The sequence below is a fragment of the Delphinapterus leucas genome, chromosome 1 (genome assembly GCF_059928025.1).
Source record: "Delphinapterus leucas isolate spDelLeu-1000000601 "Yukka" chromosome 1, BTC_Dleu_Yukka2, whole genome shotgun sequence".
Taxonomy (NCBI): Eukaryota; Metazoa; Chordata; class Mammalia; order Artiodactyla; family Monodontidae; genus Delphinapterus; species Delphinapterus leucas.
In genome coordinates this window covers 164,193,405-164,212,812 of record NC_143129.1, presented here as the reverse complement: position 1 = coordinate 164,212,812, position 19,408 = coordinate 164,193,405, and the positions used below count along the sequence as shown (strand labels likewise).

The 19,408-nt window shown below is 51.2% G+C and overlaps 1 protein-coding gene across 4 annotated transcripts in view; it reads right to left on the bottom strand.

The window, feature by feature from the left end:
- Positions 1-19,408, bottom strand: part of PHC2 (polyhomeotic homolog 2) — a 101,867-nt gene that overhangs the window by 32,439 nt on the left and 50,020 nt on the right. For 2 of the 4 annotated variants that reach the window (XM_089896573.1, XM_089896571.1), the window contains exons 2-7: positions 17,002-17,208; positions 14,213-14,371; positions 13,050-13,127; positions 12,437-12,601; positions 9,927-10,013; positions 8,492-8,804 (exon numbers count right to left, since the gene is read on the bottom strand). In XM_089896573.1, coding sequence (XP_089752699.1) covers positions 8,492-8,804; positions 9,927-10,013; positions 12,437-12,601; positions 13,050-13,127; positions 14,213-14,371; positions 17,002-17,154 — 955 coding nt within the window. In that variant the 5' untranslated portion in view covers positions 17,155-17,208. Of the gene's footprint in view, positions 1-8,491; positions 8,805-9,926; positions 10,080-12,436; positions 12,602-13,049; positions 13,128-14,212; positions 14,372-17,001; positions 19,152-19,408 lie in introns of those variants that run through there. The other 2 variants (XM_022575160.2, XM_022575157.2) reach the window with 2 other exon arrangements.

Below are 19,408 nucleotides of genomic sequence, written 5' to 3'. Positions count from 1 at the left end.
TTCTTAGCCCCCCACCTCCACTTTAACATCTTTTGAGTTGGGATGCATATTACAGGGGATGATGTTGGTTTAATTGGTAGTGCTTTTCTTTCTTAGAGTTAAAAAAATAATGGTGTGTCTCACAATCAGTGGTGTCTTAAACTGGAATACTTTTATGCTCTTATGAGTTTATTTCCTATCTATCCGACCAGACTAGATGCTTTTTGAGTTAAAGACTTGTTTTACGTTTTTTTTTAAACTTAAAAGATGTGCTTTAATTGAACTAGGTTTTTAATGTTTCTTTTCCCTTCCACATAATAATCTACGTCTGTGGATGCTTAGCAACTGTCTGCTGCTGATCCTGGTGAGATCGATGGATTCTCCTCCCTCTCCCACGCCCTCCCGGCTCAGCATGGGGTGGTGAAGGTGGGCACTTCCCACTGAAGCCACAATACCAGAGGAGGCCACATCCCTCTTCACTACAGCTAGGATGGGGCATATCGGTTTATGAAATATGAATGCACAGAAATCACTCTGGACCTTTATTTTTTCCTACAGTCCAGTAGCTTCATTTCTCGCTTGTATCTATTTTGGCTCCCCATCCCCTGCAGCTGGAAAGCTCACCGCTTCTAAGGAACAAAGGGTTCGTTCCATGGGACCTCAGCCACGGCTTTGGAAGTCCTCATCAGCCCTTTCTGTCAGGGAGCAGAGGAGGGGCAGGCCTAGGGCCTCAACAAATTAGGGCCCAGTTAAAAGGAGAGACTCCAGGCAATGCTCATCTTCCCATCTGGTGCTCTAACCTTGACGGCCTCCTTAGAATCTGAAGAGACCAATTCACTGTTCCCCAAACAGTTGGTTGTTAGCAACAAGAGGATTAAGGCCCCCATGCAGGAGGGCTGGCTGCGACGGCTTACTGGCACGCCCCCTTCGCTGCATCCACTGCCAGAACTTGTGATCAGTAATGGATCTCGGTTGATCCCAAGTCTTCACAGACGCAGGAAGCAGCTCACTGTCCAGAAATGCTGGGACACTTGTCTCAAAGTACATGGGAGCTGCAAGCATCCCAGCTGTAGGCTGGAGGTTTGCTCAAACACTTATTTTTCTCTGATCTGCAATACTTGACTAGAGTTTGGAGTTACCTGGACCATGGGTGAGAGGAGGGTGCCTGTGAGAGAGGAATGGCATAACTTTTTACAACCCACTACTCTTCAAGGTTTAGAGAGTTAAGTGAAGAGATACTTTCAAACATTCATTCACTCAACAAACATTACTAAGTACCTACTATAGACCAAATACCATGTTTGGTGCTGGCTAAAACATGGTCCCTAGAATAGGTTACAGTTTGGTCAAAGAGATAGCTGGAAAGCAGACACTCCCGGTATAACTTGGTAAATGTTATGACAGGAGATAAGCACAGACTACTGAGAGCACAGAAAAGGGGATTCAGCTTGGGAAGGAAAGCAGAGAAGGCTTCCCAGAGGAAGGAAGTGTTTAGCATGACTCAGAGTTCAGAAGATGCTGAAAGGAAGAGCACGTGGGAAGACTTGGAGGCATTGTATACCCCGGTGCTTTCAAGGACCCACAGGGCATCCTGTACAGCTGAACCCGGGACGACTATGCAGGAGCAGCCAGAGAAGAGGCAAAATGATGGGTGGGTCTATATGATGCCAGCACTCTCCAGAGGCTGCTCATCTCCAGAGATGTCTCATGTGATCAGGCCTCGGGGAGTGACTGAGATTGAGGTTGACTCTAGAGGTCAGAGTCCCACATACACATAAGTAGACAAGAAAGCTCCTTTTAGGAAAACTGAAAGCAATAGCCATGTGAATTTTCCTGGATGCAGTCCTTCCAGGCTGAGGGGTAGGAGGAATAGGAGAGGGGAAATAGAGCTAAGGGAATTTCCCCATAAGAGGAAACAAGTTTACAAAAACAGGGTTGCTGACCTCAGGGGCACTCTATGGTGGGCTGTCTATGGCTTAATGTCTTCAGACCTGCTCTGCAAATACCTGGCAAAACCACCAAATATCCTCTGTGAGCAGGATTCCTTATAAGGCAGCTTGCAGCATTAGAAAAGAAACTACCCGGGCTTCCCTGGTGGCGCAGTGGTTGAGAGTCCGCCTGCCGATGCAGGGGACGCGGGTTTGTGCCCCGGTCCGGGAAGATCCCACATGCTGCGGAGCGGCTGGGCCCGTGAGCCATGGCCGCTGAGCCTGTGCATCCGGAGCCCGTGCTCCGCAACGGGAGAGGCCTGCGTACCGCAAAATAACAAAAACAGAAAAGAAAAGAAACTACCCATCCTTGGTAGAGGGATGAGAATACAGCATAAGTGGCTAAAGGTGTTGATTTTAGAGTCAGACAGATCTGGTTTGAATCTTGGTTCTGCCACCTCCAGGCTGTGCAACTTAAGACAAAGTGTTTAACCTCTCTGAATCTTGACTTCCTGTTCTGCAAATGGTGATATATACTCCACAGAGTAGTCGTCAGTATCAAATGGAATATTATGCTTCAACCACCAAGAGGAGAGGTTCCCTGCCTTTGTTCATACTGAGAAGATGTACAATAAATGGTAGCTATTCTTAAAACACTACCTGCTATTTGTATATTGTTTGGAACTTCTCAAAGCATTCTCATAATTTGAGTCTCATTTATTCCTTACAATAAGCCTCTGAGGCAAATGGGTGGTATTCCCACTTTACAAGCAAGGAGAGAGTTGTTTCTGAGAGACTTCCACAGTGCAGCAAGTTCCGGGGAAGCTGGCTTCAACTGACAGATGAGGCATGGTGCTTTGCATCTCACAAATGCTCAAAAAATGCTGACGGGTGAGTGAATGGAGCAGTCAGCGAGCTCAAGTTGAAACGGCAAGCCTTCAAGTGTTAGTTGGGGGCTGTTGAGAACTTTGGAGGTAATCTTGGGGGAGTGGACAACGAAGGGGGAGTGTTATGCCAGAAGGTGGGGACGTAGAAGGTCTGTGCAGGTCAAGTAAGTTACAAAGGTGGGCGGGGGGTAGTGGGGAAAGCGAGGCAGAGGATCTATGTGAGGGAGCTGGGAGCAATGAGAGTGGTTCAAGGGGCAATTGGGGGGTCTTGAAGGCTCCCACCCCAGAGTCAGACGGTCAGAAGTCATTAATGTGCTGATTATTGAGTCCCTCCTGTGACTGACAGAGTAGGAAATAAATACCCAGCGAAGGTTTCTAAACAAGAAAGGAGTCTCTGAGGAAGGTGATTCTGGCAGCTATGAGCAGGATGTTCTTGTGGTCAGTTAAGCCTCGTATGGTCAGCAGGCCTTAAGCAAAGCCGGGAGCCAACACGTAGGAAATATGGTCAGAACCTGGTGATAAACTGGGCGGTGATGGAGGGTGGGAATAAGGAGGGAAAGGGAACGGATATCTACTGTGAGCCTACTCGGTAGATATCTGATCACTTCTGCAGGCCACCTCATCCATTTTTACAGTCTGTTGTAAATATAACCATCTTTGTTTTACAGATGAAGAAATCGAGATTTACAGAGATTAAGTAACTTGATCACAGTCATAAAACTAGTTAAGTGATGAAGCTGGGGTCTGAAACCACATCTAACTCCAAAGTCTATGCTTTTCCCATTATAACACCCTGCCTCTCCGATGAAGGAAAATGAAGTCAAAACAACCCTGAGATTGTAAGTCTGAGTCTAGGAATATCTGATGATTGTGGACAGCAGCCAGGAACTGGGAAAGGGGGCCCTTTCTGAAGAGGAAGACTTCCGGGTTTTTGTTTTTGTTTTATTTATGAATCTCCAAATTTTAAAAATGTGTATGCTGGTGGGGTGATATCCACGTGCGCGTATCCTATAGACAGTTGGAAATCTCTGGGGAGAGGGGAGGACAGGGACGGACACGCATTGAGAAGTCATCTGTGGACAGGTGGCAGGTGTCTGAAAACGTAGGTGTTGAAGTCAAACACAAGGGGGATGGACAGAATGTTTTGGGAGTCCCACAGCTAATGGCAGTGGGGCCAGGGAAAAGCAAGGGGCAGCAGGGCCACCTACACACACAGATGGTCACAGGCACACATGGCCGCCCTGGGCATAGTGCCTCCCAGTGCCAGCCGAGATAATCCCCCTTCAGTTCTGTTCTGGAAATGTACTCATTTTTCAAGGCACGACTCAAATTCCCATAACCCCTCTTTAGACTATACACTTGTTCAACTCTAACGCCCATATGGTTGGCATCACGTTTGGCACCTAATAGGTGCTAAATGAATATTTGTTGAGCTGAATTGAACAATTAAAGAGAGAAAAGCTATATGGAAATGGTAGTTAATTATTTTTTTCTGAGCCATATCGTCTTCATTTGTGAGATGAATAATTATTGCGAGGATTAAATGAGGTATGTAGGCTAGGCATTTAGTACAGTGCCTGGAACGTGGTTGTTCATTAACTGGTAATAATTATTATTACTGGCAGCAACCATGGAAGTAACATAATAGGAGCTTAGCGTGAAGGATTTCAGGAAAGAAGGGATGCTCAACAGTTCCAAGGAACACAGCCTGCTTCTTCTCTCTCTCTCTCTCACCCCCCCCCACACCCATGGTGAGAAATGTTCAGCAAAATATAAAAATCCTCCTCTGATATCTGCTGGCTTTTCCCCCCTAGTATAAGGAGGAGATGGTTAGTAATCTAAATCTGATCCTACAGTGGATAAATGAAATGACTTTCATGGCTGGTTGCATGATTTGAACATCAAAGTTGTAGGGGATCTGATTCCAGCTAGATAACAGGCCCACATGCGTGTTTTGGTTTCTGCTGGATTCTCTAAGTAAAAGCGCATCTACCCTACAGCTGCTTTGGGAGGGAGATATGGTACCCAAGAGTCCTGGAATCAGCACACATCACATTGTCCCACCTATCACAGACAGAATCACCACTCCCTGACACAGAACCCTCTCTGTGATAAAACAAAGCTGCTGTGTGGCAGGCCTTCCCAACAATGAATTCTCTCTCCTTCCAGAGGTCTGAGGAGGGATGAAGAGACACAACAAAGACCTGGCATCTGGAGCACAATTGTGTGAAAAGGGCCCAGGCTTTTCAATGACGGGACAGTTCTCTTTTATCGCAGCATCTCCCTCCTGGCAGCCACTTTCCCCTCACCTTTGAGCCTGCAAGTGCATCCAAGGCCTTGAGTTTAGCCACTAGAACGAGGACTCCAAGGACCAAGCCTCCTATCAGGAGCTGTGGCCCAGCTCCCCCAGGTCTTGGCGCCTCTGGAAGCCAGGCCCATGGGACCTTGCAGCCTGCGCCTCTTCTGCCCTCCTTGGTTGGGTCCTCAGATCACCGAGAAGCCCAACCTCTCTGCTCTGCTCTCCGCCTCCTATTCCCCTCCCCCACCCACCAACCCACGCCTTTTCAGGGCATAAGGGACCTTTTCTATTTGCGGAGCCTAAAGAAGCCCGTTGCCAAGGTGACAGGAGCAGGAACAGCAGGGAGCTTGCCATGGGGGAGGGGCTTTGCCCCCAAACAGCTGTCAGTGGGAGCAGTCCCAGCTGGGACTAGAGCGTTTGCCTGCTCCGGGAGGAAACAGCCCCCAGGAGAACGCATTCCTCTCTGCTCTCCTCCCCGCACTGCCTCCGCCACAAGTCTCCACTGGTTACTTTCCCTGGGGGCAACCAGTCAGCCGGCTACAAAAATGCTCCAATAGCAAAAACCTGCCACTCTGCTCCCCATCTCTCTCTCTCTCTCTCTCTCGCTCGCTCGCTCGCTCGCTCGCTTTCTCTCTCCCTTTCTCTCTCTCTCTCTCTCTCTCTCTCTCCCTCTCCCTCTATCACACACACACATACACACACGCACACCCACCCACACACACACGCATGCGCACGCACTCTGATCCCTCCGTTCATTCGCAGTCTCAGGCTCCTCCTGGGCAGGAGGCCAGAAGTTACCTCCTCGCTGGGGAACTGTGGCACCCAAGGCAGGTGCTGCTCCAGGCCGCCCCCCATCAGGTCAGGAGGATTATTTCAGTCTTTTTTTGTTCTAGAGGCCCTGAGAGGGTCTGCAGCATCTTAAACATCCCTGCTGCCTTCCGTTTGGGCGTGAGGAGTGGGCTCATGGAGAGGAAGGGGTGGGAGAGGAAGGGAAGAATAGGAGGGGACGGTGGGAGACAGGAACAATGCAAAGCCTACTGATTCATCTCACTGGGGAGACGGTCTTTGTGGTCTGCAGCTTACAGCTGCTCCACAGAAAGTTCTGGGGAACCACTGGTCTCTGTACTGCCTATAGCCACACGCTGTTAAGTCTCAGGCCACACCTGGGGCCCTGGACCTCAGTCTGTAACTCACGGGCCTTCCCCTTTACCAGGCTCAAGAGAAGAGAGCCCTCCACTTGACTCTGTAAAACCCAGAACAGTCTTAGAACTGTCAGGCTCTTCGAGCTTTGGGTCAGGAATAAGAAAGGCCTAGGAACCCCCACTGTAAGAACTGAGAGAGGCAAATATGGCTTGATGATTAAGAACATAGGATCTGACTCAGCCAGATGAGGAATTGGTTTCCAGTTCTGCCATGTAATACTGATGTGACCTTGAGTGACACTTATAGTAAGTTCTTGGGTAAGCGCTTTGAGCTTCTGTTTTCTCATCTGTTAAATGGTTAAAAGCATCTACCTTATAGGGTTCTTTTGAAGGTCAAAAGAGGTGAGGTACATAAAAAAGCCCAGCATATTATCTAGTCTACATCAGAGGTTTTTTATCAGGGCTTGTCCCCTTTCTGTCCAGTTTTCTTGAGGCCCCAGGGTTGCCTAGGAGCCTTAGGAAGAACCCTAAGGACTGGTCTTTCCTTTGAAGGGTCCTTAGAATCTGGGGGGCTGGCTTAGATCTAGGGAGAGGTTACCTTTTGGCCTGGGCAGAAATGGGGTTCTCAGGAAGTCCTGAAGCCCGGATGTTGCTCTGGGGTTTGTAGCTTGCATGGGAAGGTAGAAGAAATGTTAAGTTGGGCTCCTTGCTCTAGTCTCAGCTTCTATCAGCTCAGGGTAAGACCCTCCAGACTTTACCCTCTGAGCCTCAGTTTCTTTCTTCATAAAAGGAAGAGGCTAGACTTGTCTCTGGAGAAAGCAATGCCGGGCAGGGAGAAACACCTGGAGCCACAGGGCAGTCAGGCCTCTGCAGGGAGGTGCCTGCTTCAGCTGAGTGACCACTGGAGACTAAGACCACATCTGTCCTTGAAGCCTCAAAAGGGTGAATAAAGGACTTGAATTCAGATTCTCCCCAGCTCGCCTCCCACTGTCTGTCTAGAATACCTTCCCCTCCTCTGTCTGTTGGGGAAATGACTCCTGCTTCAATACTCAGTGCCATTTCCTTGGAGGGACAGCATCTCTGACCCCTCCTGTCTGGCACTGGGGTGCCCATCTGGGCCCACACTTACCTCATACTTACTCCTACAATGGTATTTATGAAATTGAATGGATTTGCTTATATATCTGGCTCCCTCCTTTTGACTGCACACTCCTTTAGGTAAGAAATCACATTTTGACCATCTTGGTTAGTCTAGTAACAAGCATAAAGTAGTCTCTCAAGAAAAAAAAAATGCAGGTTAGATTGGATGGTAAAATAGTCTGGATGAGGACAGAGGGTTAGTGGTTATTTCAGGGATGTGACCAGGGTGAGTGTCTCTTTAATGCAAAGCCACGTGGTCCACCACTCCATTTCTGTGCTGTAACAGCTTGGTCTTATTTCTGAGACTGATAAGTCTGGCTTCTGGGGCTCTTGGCAGATTTTCTCATTAAAGATTGCCTACAATAGGCAGCACTGGGAGAACGTTAGCAGGCAGGGAGTTTAGCCCCACGGAATACTGATTCATCCCCTTTACAGAATCTGCCTCACAAGTAATCTGCTGGATTATTACTTTTTTAATCTGCAAGATTTATTCTCAAGTGTCACCGTCACCAGCAAGCCTTTCTCGGCTCCTGTCCGCCAGGCTATATAGTGCCTCTGTGCTCATATCTATTATAGTACTTATCACCCTATATTGCATTGTACTTGTCTGTCTCTCCAGACTGTGCCCTCCTGGGAGGGCAGGGCCCACGTCTTATTTATCTCTGCACACCCAGAACTGGCAACATAACTGGCGAATATTAGTCAACGAATGTCTGTTGAATGATGAGAAAATAAGATTCCCACTTCTTCATCTCCCTGTGGGATTCTTACATGCCTCTGGCTAGCCCCTGTCCTTTTTGCTGACCCTTAGAGAATTTCAAAATAGTCTAACTGCCAAACCTCCACTCTCAAAGTGAAGAGCTATGATTGTGTACCCTGAGAATCACCATGATGCCCATTGTGAAGAAGGTCTCATTTATTCCCACTGATGTGGCTTGGTTCTTTAAAGCTAGGCTAGAAGCCTAAAACAGAATCTGGAGCTATAGGAGGGGAAAGAGAGACACATGGCTGACATCTTAGCACGTCCATGGGAAAAAGGAAAGTTTGAAAGTTTCCCCCTGACCCATAGTCCTTCTGAGTTTTCTGGGATAGGATCCTTCTTCCTGGAGCCCTTACCTGGTGCAATGAGGGGGTGGGTTGCCACAGCAGGTACCATTCGGCTGAGTCCAGCCCGACCCTCCAAGCTCCCTGGCACACTGCTGTTGCCATCTCCTTTCTTGAGTGGCTCCGTCACACTGTCAGTTATGCCAGGCTTGGCACCTGCAGGGGAACCCTGAGCAGTGTTTCTGCCTTGTGATGGGGTAGGCAGAGGCTGGCTACCACCTGGCGTGGGCTTCAGGGCCAAGCTGGGCAGGACAGGCTGAGTGGGGGTAGGGCCCGAGGCTGCTGCAGTTGGTGTCTGCTGTGTTCGGAGGGTCAAGTTCTGTACCTGGAAAAGAGGGGTCTGTAGGAGTCCAGAGAATGTGGGTAGGAGCAATGCCGACACACAGTTCATGCAGGGGAGGAGTTAGGGATGGATCCACGAGTGGCTGAACAGGAGAGTGGGTTGTTAAAATCAGAAAGAAAGAGAGAGAGAGAGTGAGACGGGCTGAAAGAGGAAGCCGGAGCAGAGCTTCTAAAGGAGACAGAAGAGTGCTAGCGATCGGATTCATCAGCAGAAGCAGCTGAACTCTGAGCAGGGATGTCTGGCCCTCCTGGGGCAGGCCCAGGCAGGGAGGCCGGGCTGTCTCTCCCTTCTGTTCCCTCCCCTCCTCCCCCAAACTATCAGGATGGGCTGCACACCGCTTAGAAAGAATTCCCAGGTACAGGGTGGGCACGGGGCTTCCCACACTGGAAAAGGCCAGGGCAAAAGTGAAAGTTAATCGACCAGCAAGGTCCCCCAGGCCAAGGATTATCCTGTCCTCAGAATCAGGTTTACGCCGGGATGAGCATGCTTACTCAACCTGGTCCCTGGTGCCCTCTGCTGGACACACAGAGGCTGTACCAGACTCACATCTGACAAATCTGATCATCTTGCTACCAGGTGGGTCCTCCCGTTCTGTAGCTGGGGATGGTTCCTCTCCCCTGCAGCCCACAGAATCTTTCCAGCCACCGCAGTGTCTGGGTACTCCCAGCAGAAGGAAGGGACCCAGGACTCATCTTTGCTCCCTCTTCCATGCAATTTTTGCTGATTCCTAGAGGTGCTAGCATGTGTAACCAGAGTGGAATTTTCCTCTTAAAAGGCAACAACAACAACAGAGATTATCCTGGGGAGGGTGTAAGGTAAAAAGGTAGAGATGACCACCGTTGTTGGCAATCACGGCATGCTGCTGACTCCTGCTCTGTGTTCGGGGCTCGAAGCAGAGTCAAGAGTGGCCGAAGCCTTCTCAGCGGTGAATTAAGGAGCAAGTCTAGGAGCGTTGGGACGCCCTGTCTCCCACCTGTTTTCCCAGAACATCCCAAACTTTCCAGACATTCAGAGCTCCTCCAGGGCTCGGGCCCATACCCATTATCAGTGCCCCTCTGCGGGGGTGCCCACCCCCCTGCCCTCCCACAAGCATGGAATCCTCACCTGGGCGGGGGTGGGGGGCCGGGCGGGGGAGCCAGTGCCGAGCTCAGGCTGCACAGTAGCGACGGTGGCCGTGGGCGTGAAGATGAGCTGAGGGGACAAAGGAACAGTGCCGCCTAGGCTCCTAGCTACCTGCACCAGGTTACCTGGCTGGGCCTGGAATCACAGGAAACGAGCCGCCTTTTACCTGCCCAATGTGGGCTCAGCCACAGGACACAACAGTTTAGCCAGGGAGTGAACTGGGGAAGCGGGGAGGCACGAAAGGGAAAGAGTCCAGGGGGATCTCCCGAAACTCTCAAGAGGCTCGGCGTGGTCTGACCCAGGCCGGGCAGTGAAGGGCCACGGGTGGGGGGCCATTCTGGGGCTGCACCCAAGTCAAGTTTACTTCAGAAGGATCTGCGAAGAGCTCACCCCAGAGGGACCAACAATCGCAGGACACCCTCAAGTCCCTCTCTGCAGCATCCCGGGGAGCAGGGCCCCTGTGCTGCAACAGATGCCCTGGGACCATGTTGGAAATCTAACCTGCTCTGGACTCCAGGTCTGGGTCAGAACAGGACTCTCCACCAGAAGAGATCAAATTAGATGCATTCTTTTGGCCATTTTTTTAGTCAAATTCAGATTAGGCTTGTGTGTGTGTGTATTTATGTGCTTGTGTGTGTGTGTGTGTGTATGTGTTTGTGTGTGTGTTTGTGTTTTGTATTTATGTGTGTATTTATGTGTTTGTGTGTATGTGTGTGTGTGTTTATGTGTTTGTGTGTGTGTATTTATGTGTGTGTGTGTATTTATGTGTGTGTGTATTTATGTGTTTGTGTGTGTATGTGTGTGTGTATTTATGTGTTTGTGTATTTATGTGTGTGTGTATTTATGTGTGTGTGTATTTATGTGTATGTGTGTGTGTATTTATGTGTTTGTGTATTTATGTGTGTGTGTGTATTTATGTGTTTGTGTGTATGTGTGTGTGTATTTATGTGTTTGTGTGTATTTATGTGTTTGTGTGTGTGTATGTGTATTTATGTGTGTGTGTATTTATGTGTTTGTGTGTATTTATGTGTTTGTGTATTTATGTGTGTGTATTTATGTGCTTGTGTGTGTGTTTGTGTGTGTGTATTTATGTGTGTGTGTATTTATGTGTTTGTGTGTGTATGTGTGTGTGTGTACGTGCGTGCGCAGAGACAACAGCGGTAGAGGAACCAGAGCCCCCAGAGCCGTACTCGTGTCTGCATCTCCTTCCGTGGAGTGCAGGGACTGAGGGTCTCTGCATGACACCCCCGCCCCTGCGAGTCTAGCTCAGTGTCTGAGGGGACATGCGGTGTCTGACAGCGTGTCTGCTCCTCTGAGCGCGACCACCCCACTTTGGACAGGGACCTGGCCAGGCTGCAGGGCTCCAGTGGGGGCAGTTAAGTAGGACAAGGGTCAGGGTAAACTGAAGACAGATCAGGTTTGGGTGGTGTCACATGGGCTGCCCGGCCCCCTGGAGAAGTGGAAGTCTAGTCCACATGTGTGTCTAATGGGCTGTTCCCTGGGAGTGGAGCTGCACCTCAATGAACTCAGAGTCAAGGACGGGAGTGCTGGAGCAGGACCCAGAAAAGCTCCCAGTGTCAAGTTCTGGCTGTAGGAGCCGAGGGAAGGATGGGACTGTACAGTCTTTAGGATAGTGTGTCGAGGAGCTGGAGGGAGAACTCTTCAGAATGGGGGAGGGGAGGCTGGACTCACAGTGATCTGAGTCCCGCGTAGAGCTAGATGTTCCTGCCTCCTAGGGCGAATGCTGCTGCTTTCACGGGAAATTCTGCTAAATCTTAGGAACCTCTCAGCTTCCTATGGGCCTTTGCACCTTAGGGACAGGTGTAAAGGGGGGACTCTAGGTATGCGTGTGCAGGGCTGATGCCGTCCTGAGTCCATTCGGCCCGAGCAAGCCCGCCTGATGAACGGCTGACAGGGTGACCCTGATGGGAATGGGGGCCCAGCTGGGAAGGCAGCGGAGCAGCCGCATGTCCCGGAGCTGGCTGCCACCTTCACCACCTGGGCTGGAACACACTTTTGACCCTGAACTACCGGTGGCCAGTCCCTGCGAGGACTGTCCCAGGAGGGTAAGACCCCACTTCTGTAGGGTACTTGGATGTTTGTGCGCTTGTTTATCTTACGTGTCTGAGTGTACAGACCGCCTGGGCACAGATCCCCGCATTCTCTACCCTAATTAATTTTGGGGAGTGGTTTCTGATAAGAAGAGGATAGTTCTGTTTCACTCTAGGAGGGGAGGGAAAGGAGGCATCATGGGTAACTTTATTTCAGCTTGGAACCCCACCTTTCCTTGAGTCATGGAGCTTGTACCAAAGCTCCCGCTCAGCCTTCCAGGCCGCCTTCTTTATGCCACCCCTTCTTTCCTGCCAACTGTCCCCCTAGTGCTTCTTCCCCACCCTTCTCTAATCCCCATGCTTCTCTAACTGCCCAGCTCCCAACTTCTCTGCCTCCGTCCTCCCGGCCCACCTGAGCCGTGGCCCAGGCTGGGGACTCACCATCTGTGCCCGCAGATACATCTGTGCTTGGCTTGCAGTCAGGGCTGGAGAAGACGTGTTGCCCAAGAGTACAGCCTGCTGGGCGATGCCTGAGGCTGCTGCTGAGTTGACACTCTGAGCCCGGTTGATGAGCTGGGCTGCTGCCGGGGAGGCTGCCAGATTGATCTGAGGAGGGAGACACGCGAAGTAGGAAACAGGAGGTTCTGTGGGTTAACTCTGCCCCCCTTCATCCATTTCTTTCTCTCTGCCTCTTCTGTCCCTTGGTGGATTCAGCCTTCTTTAGGACCAGCTCTGATCTGTGGGCCCTGGATCTTCCCCCAGCACTGCTGCATCTCTGGCTTACGTGCAGAGCTGCAGGGAGGATCCGATGGGGAGAGGACTGAGCTATGAACAGAGAGCCTTGACATTGGAAAGATGACGGGGAGTTATTAAAAGAAGTTAGAAAGCGGCATGCACTTTTTCTTTCTGGTAAGAGTAACAGGTTCCAGCCGTGGTTCTACACGGCTAAGGATTCACCACAATTGGGTCTGGAAGCCCAAGAGAATTTTGGGCAAAGAGGAAGGAGCCGGTCCTGGAGCTGTGGGCTCTGCCTGCTGTTCTCCATCCTACTCACCGAGGATGACTGGGCGGGGGTCTGTGCAGACACACTGCTGCCTGAAGTGCTCCCCTGTCTGCTGGCCACCAGGCTTGCCTAGGAAAGGAGAATTCTCATCACTAGAGGCCCAGACCTCCTCCAGTCATCACCCCCCGGCTCTCACCTGCCGCAGGGTGCACTATAGGGCAGTGGTAAGGAGTCAAACCCTTATTCTGGCTCATCCATGTGACCTCAAGCAAGTGCCTCAGTTTCCTCTTGTATAAGGTGGGGTAACCACAGTGTCTACCTTGTAGGATTGCTGAAAGGATTACACGAGGCGGAGCATTTACATATAAGCGCTCGAACCGTCAGCTGTGACTGTTACCAATGTTTCCAGCTCTCTTCAGCTCCCACCCCACTGCACCCACTCTATCATACCCGGCCCACCGGCCCCCACGTGGAGCACCGGGCACGTACTGTCTGGAACGTCCAGCCTGCGTCCTCCCCGCGGCCAGCTTCTTCTCATCCCGCAGTGTCAGCTTCACTGTTCCTCCAGCAGACAGGCTCCCCCCCCCCCACCAGCTGTACCCACCGTAAGGTGGGCCCCCTTGTTACTCAGCCACAGCAGGCTGCTCTTCTCTTCTGCAGAGCTTCTCAGCGCTCTGGTAGTTTGCTACTTTGTCTCCTCGTCTGTTTGTGTTTCTGACCACTTGCTGTCTCCCCACCACAAGCTGCAAGAGGACAGGGTCCACGGCGTGCTCGGTGCCCGACATGAACTCTGGCGTGTAGCAGGTGCATAAAGATTCTGTCGAATGCATGACTGGGCTCTTCTCGGCCACTGAGGGCAGACAGGCCAGCTGAATGGGCAATGGCCTTCTCCTGTGGACACCTCCTCGCACCCTCGGCCCCCTCCCTGCAGTGTGCTGAGGCAGGGAGGCAGGCCCCCGCCAGTCCCTCCTTGGGCGAGGCAGGCGGAGAGGTCCAGCCGCCCCGCTTGAGAGCTGTGTGGCCTCGGGCGAGGCGCTTAGCCTCTCAAAACCTCTTTCCTCATCTGTCAGAGCACTCGGGATGACGATCACAGCCACTTCGCAGTGGTTCTGTGAGGACGCGGTAAGAGAACGCATGGGCACACGCGTGCAGTGCTTGCTTTTCCTGCCCCTTCCTTCGGGGGCACGTGCGGTGCTCCTGTGACGTCGTCTTACCTGCTGCACGGCCGCGAGGCTCTGGAGCTGGGCGCTGCTGAGGTGCTGCTGCTGCAGGGCCGCCGTCTGCAGCATGAGGTGCTGCTGCTGGGCCGCGTACATCTGCTGCAGGTACTGGGCCGCCGTGCTGGGCTGCCGGTGCAGGGCTTGCTGGATCACCTGCAGAGGGCGGGGGGCGAGGGGGGGCGGGGAAGAGCCCGCGCTGCGGCCAAGCCTGCTCAACACCCTCTCTCCCCAGCTGCTCAGATAAGGACCAGGCCTTCGATCCCCACTCGCCAGGGAGCCGGGGAGACGACTGTGTGCAAAGCTCCACCCGTCCCTGCCTTGCCTATCCAGCAGCTCTCCTCAGCACACACGCTCCCTGCTCCTCCCCGATATGGGCTACACACGCCACTACCACCAACTCTCCGGGCAGTGGGAGCTCAGGAGACAGGAGTCCTTTAAGCCTCCGGTGACACTGGGTCCCACGTCAGGCTTGTTAGGTACCCCCTTCCCCGCCATTCTGCAGCCTCAGATGAGTCTAACTGGACTGTGGGGATGATGACGACAGAGGGAACCGAAGTTCAACAAGGCTGAGAGGAGGAAAGGGGTGGGAAGAAAGAGACAAGTCCGAAGCGCACCCTATTCGAGCTTTGAACACACAGCCAGCCAAACTCAAACCTGCTCAAGGTCAACGCCCTTCCGGCAGGGGCTTCCCCCAGCTGCTTGGGACATCCTACCGGTCCCTCAGAAGATGGTCCCCCTGGCCTTGCACAGCAGGGATGCTGCAGCTACAGGGATGCTGCCTTCCTCTTTTACTCTTTCCCTCCTTCTCTCTATCACTCTCTTTTGAGCCACCATCTCCCACTCCCTGGCCTTACTGCTATTCCCTCTTTCCTGATGGGACTGGCTGAACCACAGTCCCTGGGAGATGACAAAAGGCTGCTCTTTGATCCCTTCCCACCCTCCCATCCCTCAAAGCCTCTTCTCCACCCCCAGGAACAAGGAAAAGCAAATGCCTTTCCTCCAGCCCTGAGACCCTCTACCTTCTTCTCCTTAGCCCCGTACATTTCTCCTCCCTTCTCACCTGGTCACCTTCCTGCTGTCTTCCCATGGGGTGCCCTACATGGGCCCTCGCTAGGCTCTGGCCCACTTCCCACCCTTCGCTCTGCTGCTCTGGCTCCAGGGCTGTTCTGCCCCAGGCAAGTGAGCCTCTAGTCTAGCTCTCTCCAGCTTAACATGACTTCCAGGGGCTGGCGGCTCTCGGACAAAACAACCTCTGGGCTCAGATTTGGGGTTCTGTAAAAACAACCTGATATCACAGATTCTCCATGGGCTCTGGAGTCTCCCCAGATACCCCCACCCCATCCCAACTCCTCCACCCACTTCCTTCAGTGTACTTTCCCCTCTGAGGGTCCTGGTTTACATGAGCTCAGTTCTTTTTATTCCTTGTTCTCCCCGGAATTTTTTCTTCTTATTGCCTTTATCTAGGCCTCTTTATTTTCCTTAGACCCCTAAAAGCACCCCCAAGCATCCAGACAGCAGTAGTAGAGATGGACTTTTTCTCACTGGAGGATGTCAAGGAACAGAAATAGGAGGCACCCCAATGGTTCTGCTTGGGTGCAGAACACAACTTTGGGTCACTCCATTTGCCAGAGCAGAAACCTCAAATCCCTTTTGCCTAGAACTGTGGTGCGGGGCAGGAGGGCACATCCTAATGTCAGCTGCTAGAAATTGGTGCTAAAATACTCATGTGCAGAGGGGCCAGAGGAGGAGGCTGGGGGAGGCGGCAAGGATGGAAGCATGGTTTTATTAAGTGTGAGGCAGAGAGAGCTGGGCGAGGGAAGACTCCAGAGTAACTGATGGGGTCTCCTTTAACTAGACTTTTCAGGCTCTCTCACCATCTGCTGTGGCTTCTCCTCCATCCCCTAATCCGGGCCTAGGGCCAGAGAAGGATGAGCTCACTCATCTAGTACATCCAAACTGCAATAGCAAAGCTATCAGAATCAACGCTTCTCGGCTGTGGTCTCTCTTTTCTCCCTAGTTTATCCAGGAGCCTCAATCAGACATCGTAGTGAATAAGAACACAGGTTTGGGGGGAATCAGGTTCAGCTTTTTTGTCTTCACCTGGTGACCCTGGATAAGTCACTACCTTCTCTGAGCCTCAGTTTTCTCAATTACAGAATTGTGCCTAATAATAACCACCCTCACAGCTGGAGAAGAAGATAAATAAGCAAAATGCTTCGGACAGTGCGGGGCACATGGCAGACGGCAAAACATGGTCATGACTGCATTTTGGAAGAGTGTGTAGTCACCCGGAAGGCCTCACAGATGACACTTTGCAAACCGCTGCTTTGGGGAAGAAGGCAAAAAGCTGTAAAGACAAAGGATTGTTTGGGGTTCTATTTTGGTCCTCCATATGTAAGAAACTTCGATTTGGTACAAGGAAGTGGTCACTTAGGTAGGGGATCTAGGTTGTGGCTGAGCAGATTCTAGTCATTTTTTCTCTTTGCTCTTTTCACTTGTGTGTCCTTTATGATTTCACATGTTTATCCTCCCCAAACGGCACTGTGGGATCTGAGTCACCAGATAAGAAAGGAATTTTCGGATCTGCTAAGTATTCCCACTCTCCCCAACCTTCCCTGATTGAATCCATCTAGTATCACTACTCCTCTAATGATGCACAAATATTTACCCACTGACATACGCCCTTATGCCCATTCTAGATTTAGCACCCGGGTCGTCCTACCAGACCATGCCAACACGTCCTCCCGGCTAGCCCTGAGACGATTAATCAGGTGGCGTCTCACCTGCACAGTCTGCCGGTCAGGAATGCCACTGTACACAGAAATCTGGGGCCCCGTGGGGCGGCCACTGCCACCGCTGCTGCTACTGACGCTGCCGGTACTGCTGGCGACACTCGCGCTGCTAGACGTATGGGGGACGGGCAGCTCGTTCTCCATGGCCTACAGGATGGCACAGTCAGGGCGCTCAGGTGGTAGATGAGCAGGCAGGTGCTGGGAGGGAAGAAGCAGGAGGGAAATGCTTAACAAACGCATTCTAGAGAATACATACGTAGGCATCCGCTCTCTACCAGCCTGTGTGGGACTACTTCTGAACTGAAGTCTGGAGCCACCCCTGCCATCAGGACAGGGCTAGGCTTGGCTCACTAGGCGAGGTGTGAAATCAGGTCAGCCTGAATCTAAATTTTACGACTTATTCTGCTAGAGGAGATGAAAAACAGCCTAGGAGGATCCCCTACGATGGGCTTCCTAGCAGTGATCTTAGGGACTATTCCTCACACCATCAAACTTTTCATCACTGGGGTAGAGAAAGTGGACATCAGAGAAATTATTATTTGTCCATATTTATATAGGCAGTTCTTGAAAGAAATGGGATCCAAAATCTAAAGAGAACAGAACGAGAGAAAGAGGCAATAAAATAATTTGCTTTATTTTGTTTTGTTTTCCAACCAGAAGAGCTTCGAGTGTGTTTGGAGTCTGTTTCCTTCCTGAAGTACTCACTGAGTGCTCTCTGATCTAATGCTGAGCAGGGCACCACATTGAGCAATTTGGTGAAAATCACAGGTTTTGGAGTCAGAAAGACTTAGGTTTGAGTCCTGGCTCTGCCACTTACCAGCTGGGAAACCTTGGCAAGTCACATTCTCTAACCTGTCTTAATCTGGCAGACACAAGAGCGTGTGGATTGTTGGGAGGATAAAGTAAATTAACAATACAAAGCGCTTAGTGGGGTGTCGAGCATATATTGAGTGTTCCTTATGCATTGGCTGTTGTTGTGGTTATTAAAACTGTCCCCAGTCTGTTTCCCGCTGTCCCGTTCCAGTAGGTCAATCCTCTTCCAAGGCGGAACTGGCAGAGCCTCCTGGAACTTCTATCCCAGTCACTAAGGGTAGAAGTGCCAGAAATTCCTTGAGGGACCAGCCGATGACTGGGATTCAGAACTGGAAGCTGCGCATCCCCTTGAGGCAAGGAGTGGAGAAGGGCTGGGAGAGAAGGAAGGAGTGGTGGGAAGGTCATGCCCATGTCCTAGGTCAAGTTCCTCTCTTTTTCTTCTTTCATGCTATTGTACTTCCTGTGCCCTGCTCAGCTGGAATCTACCTCATCTTATGCTCCGTGGAAGGAAGCATTGGCTGGATAGAAAGCAGTAGAAGGCATAATTCTGATCTTGCAGAAACTGACAACCTAGTTGTCGAGATGAGGCTCCGTTGCGATTTTGAGGCTCACCAAGCAACAAGTCAGTAAATGGGAGTTAGATTCAAGCTTGGAATATCCCACAGAATCCCAAAGTCTCTTCTTAGTTCAATGGCCCACCTCCCTTTCCCAAACTGTTGATCAGAATTGGGTTTCAGTTCTTGCTTTGTATCCCACCCTAGGAAATCTCAACGGAAGTATTAGTCCTTATAACCATAAACAAATAAAATAAAACAAGGCAGCAGCCACAGCAAATTAAGGAGAGGGCAGTCTACATCCTGGATGATCAAGCCTCAGCTCTATTTTTTTTTTTTTTTTTTTTCTTTTGCAGCAGCTAGGGCAGATCTTGGGCACAGTGTATACTCAATCCTTGATGAGAAATAAAACAAGACAACATTCTAAAGGAAGTGTGGCATTTGTTTATGGAAAAACTGCACAGGCAAGACAGCAACTGCTCCGAGAGAGAGAGAGAGAGAGAGAGAGAGAGAGAGACAGACAGACAGACAGACAGACAGACAGACAGACTGACTGACCTTAGTAACGTGGGGACAATACGTTTCCTGAGATCTCTTGCCCGCCTGCCCCCTTCCTTCTGCTTACAAGCATGCCCTTCCCTCCTGTCTTCATCACCTCGTTCTTGGCTTCTGCATACCCTCTTCCGCTTTCCCCCTCTTCTGTCTTGTTAATTTCTGCCTCCAGCCCCTGGTTTTCCCATTCTTGCTGCTGCCTCCTCTGCCCTATCCTCTCCCACTCCTGTGCTCACTCCTGCCCTCCCTTTCCCCACCCTCCTGTGTGCTCACACTCACCTCGCTGTCTGATTCTCTTGGACACGTGCATATACCCCCGCCCTCTAGCCCTCGTTCCATTGACCCTGGCGGGCTGCTCTGGTTACTCAGATGAGCTCTCTCCCCACTCCTGCCCTCTTTTCTCTCTCTCAGACCCTCTCCCAGTTGCAGCCGGCTCACTCTGGGCCCCATTCCCTGGCTCCAGCTCCCTCCCCTCTCTC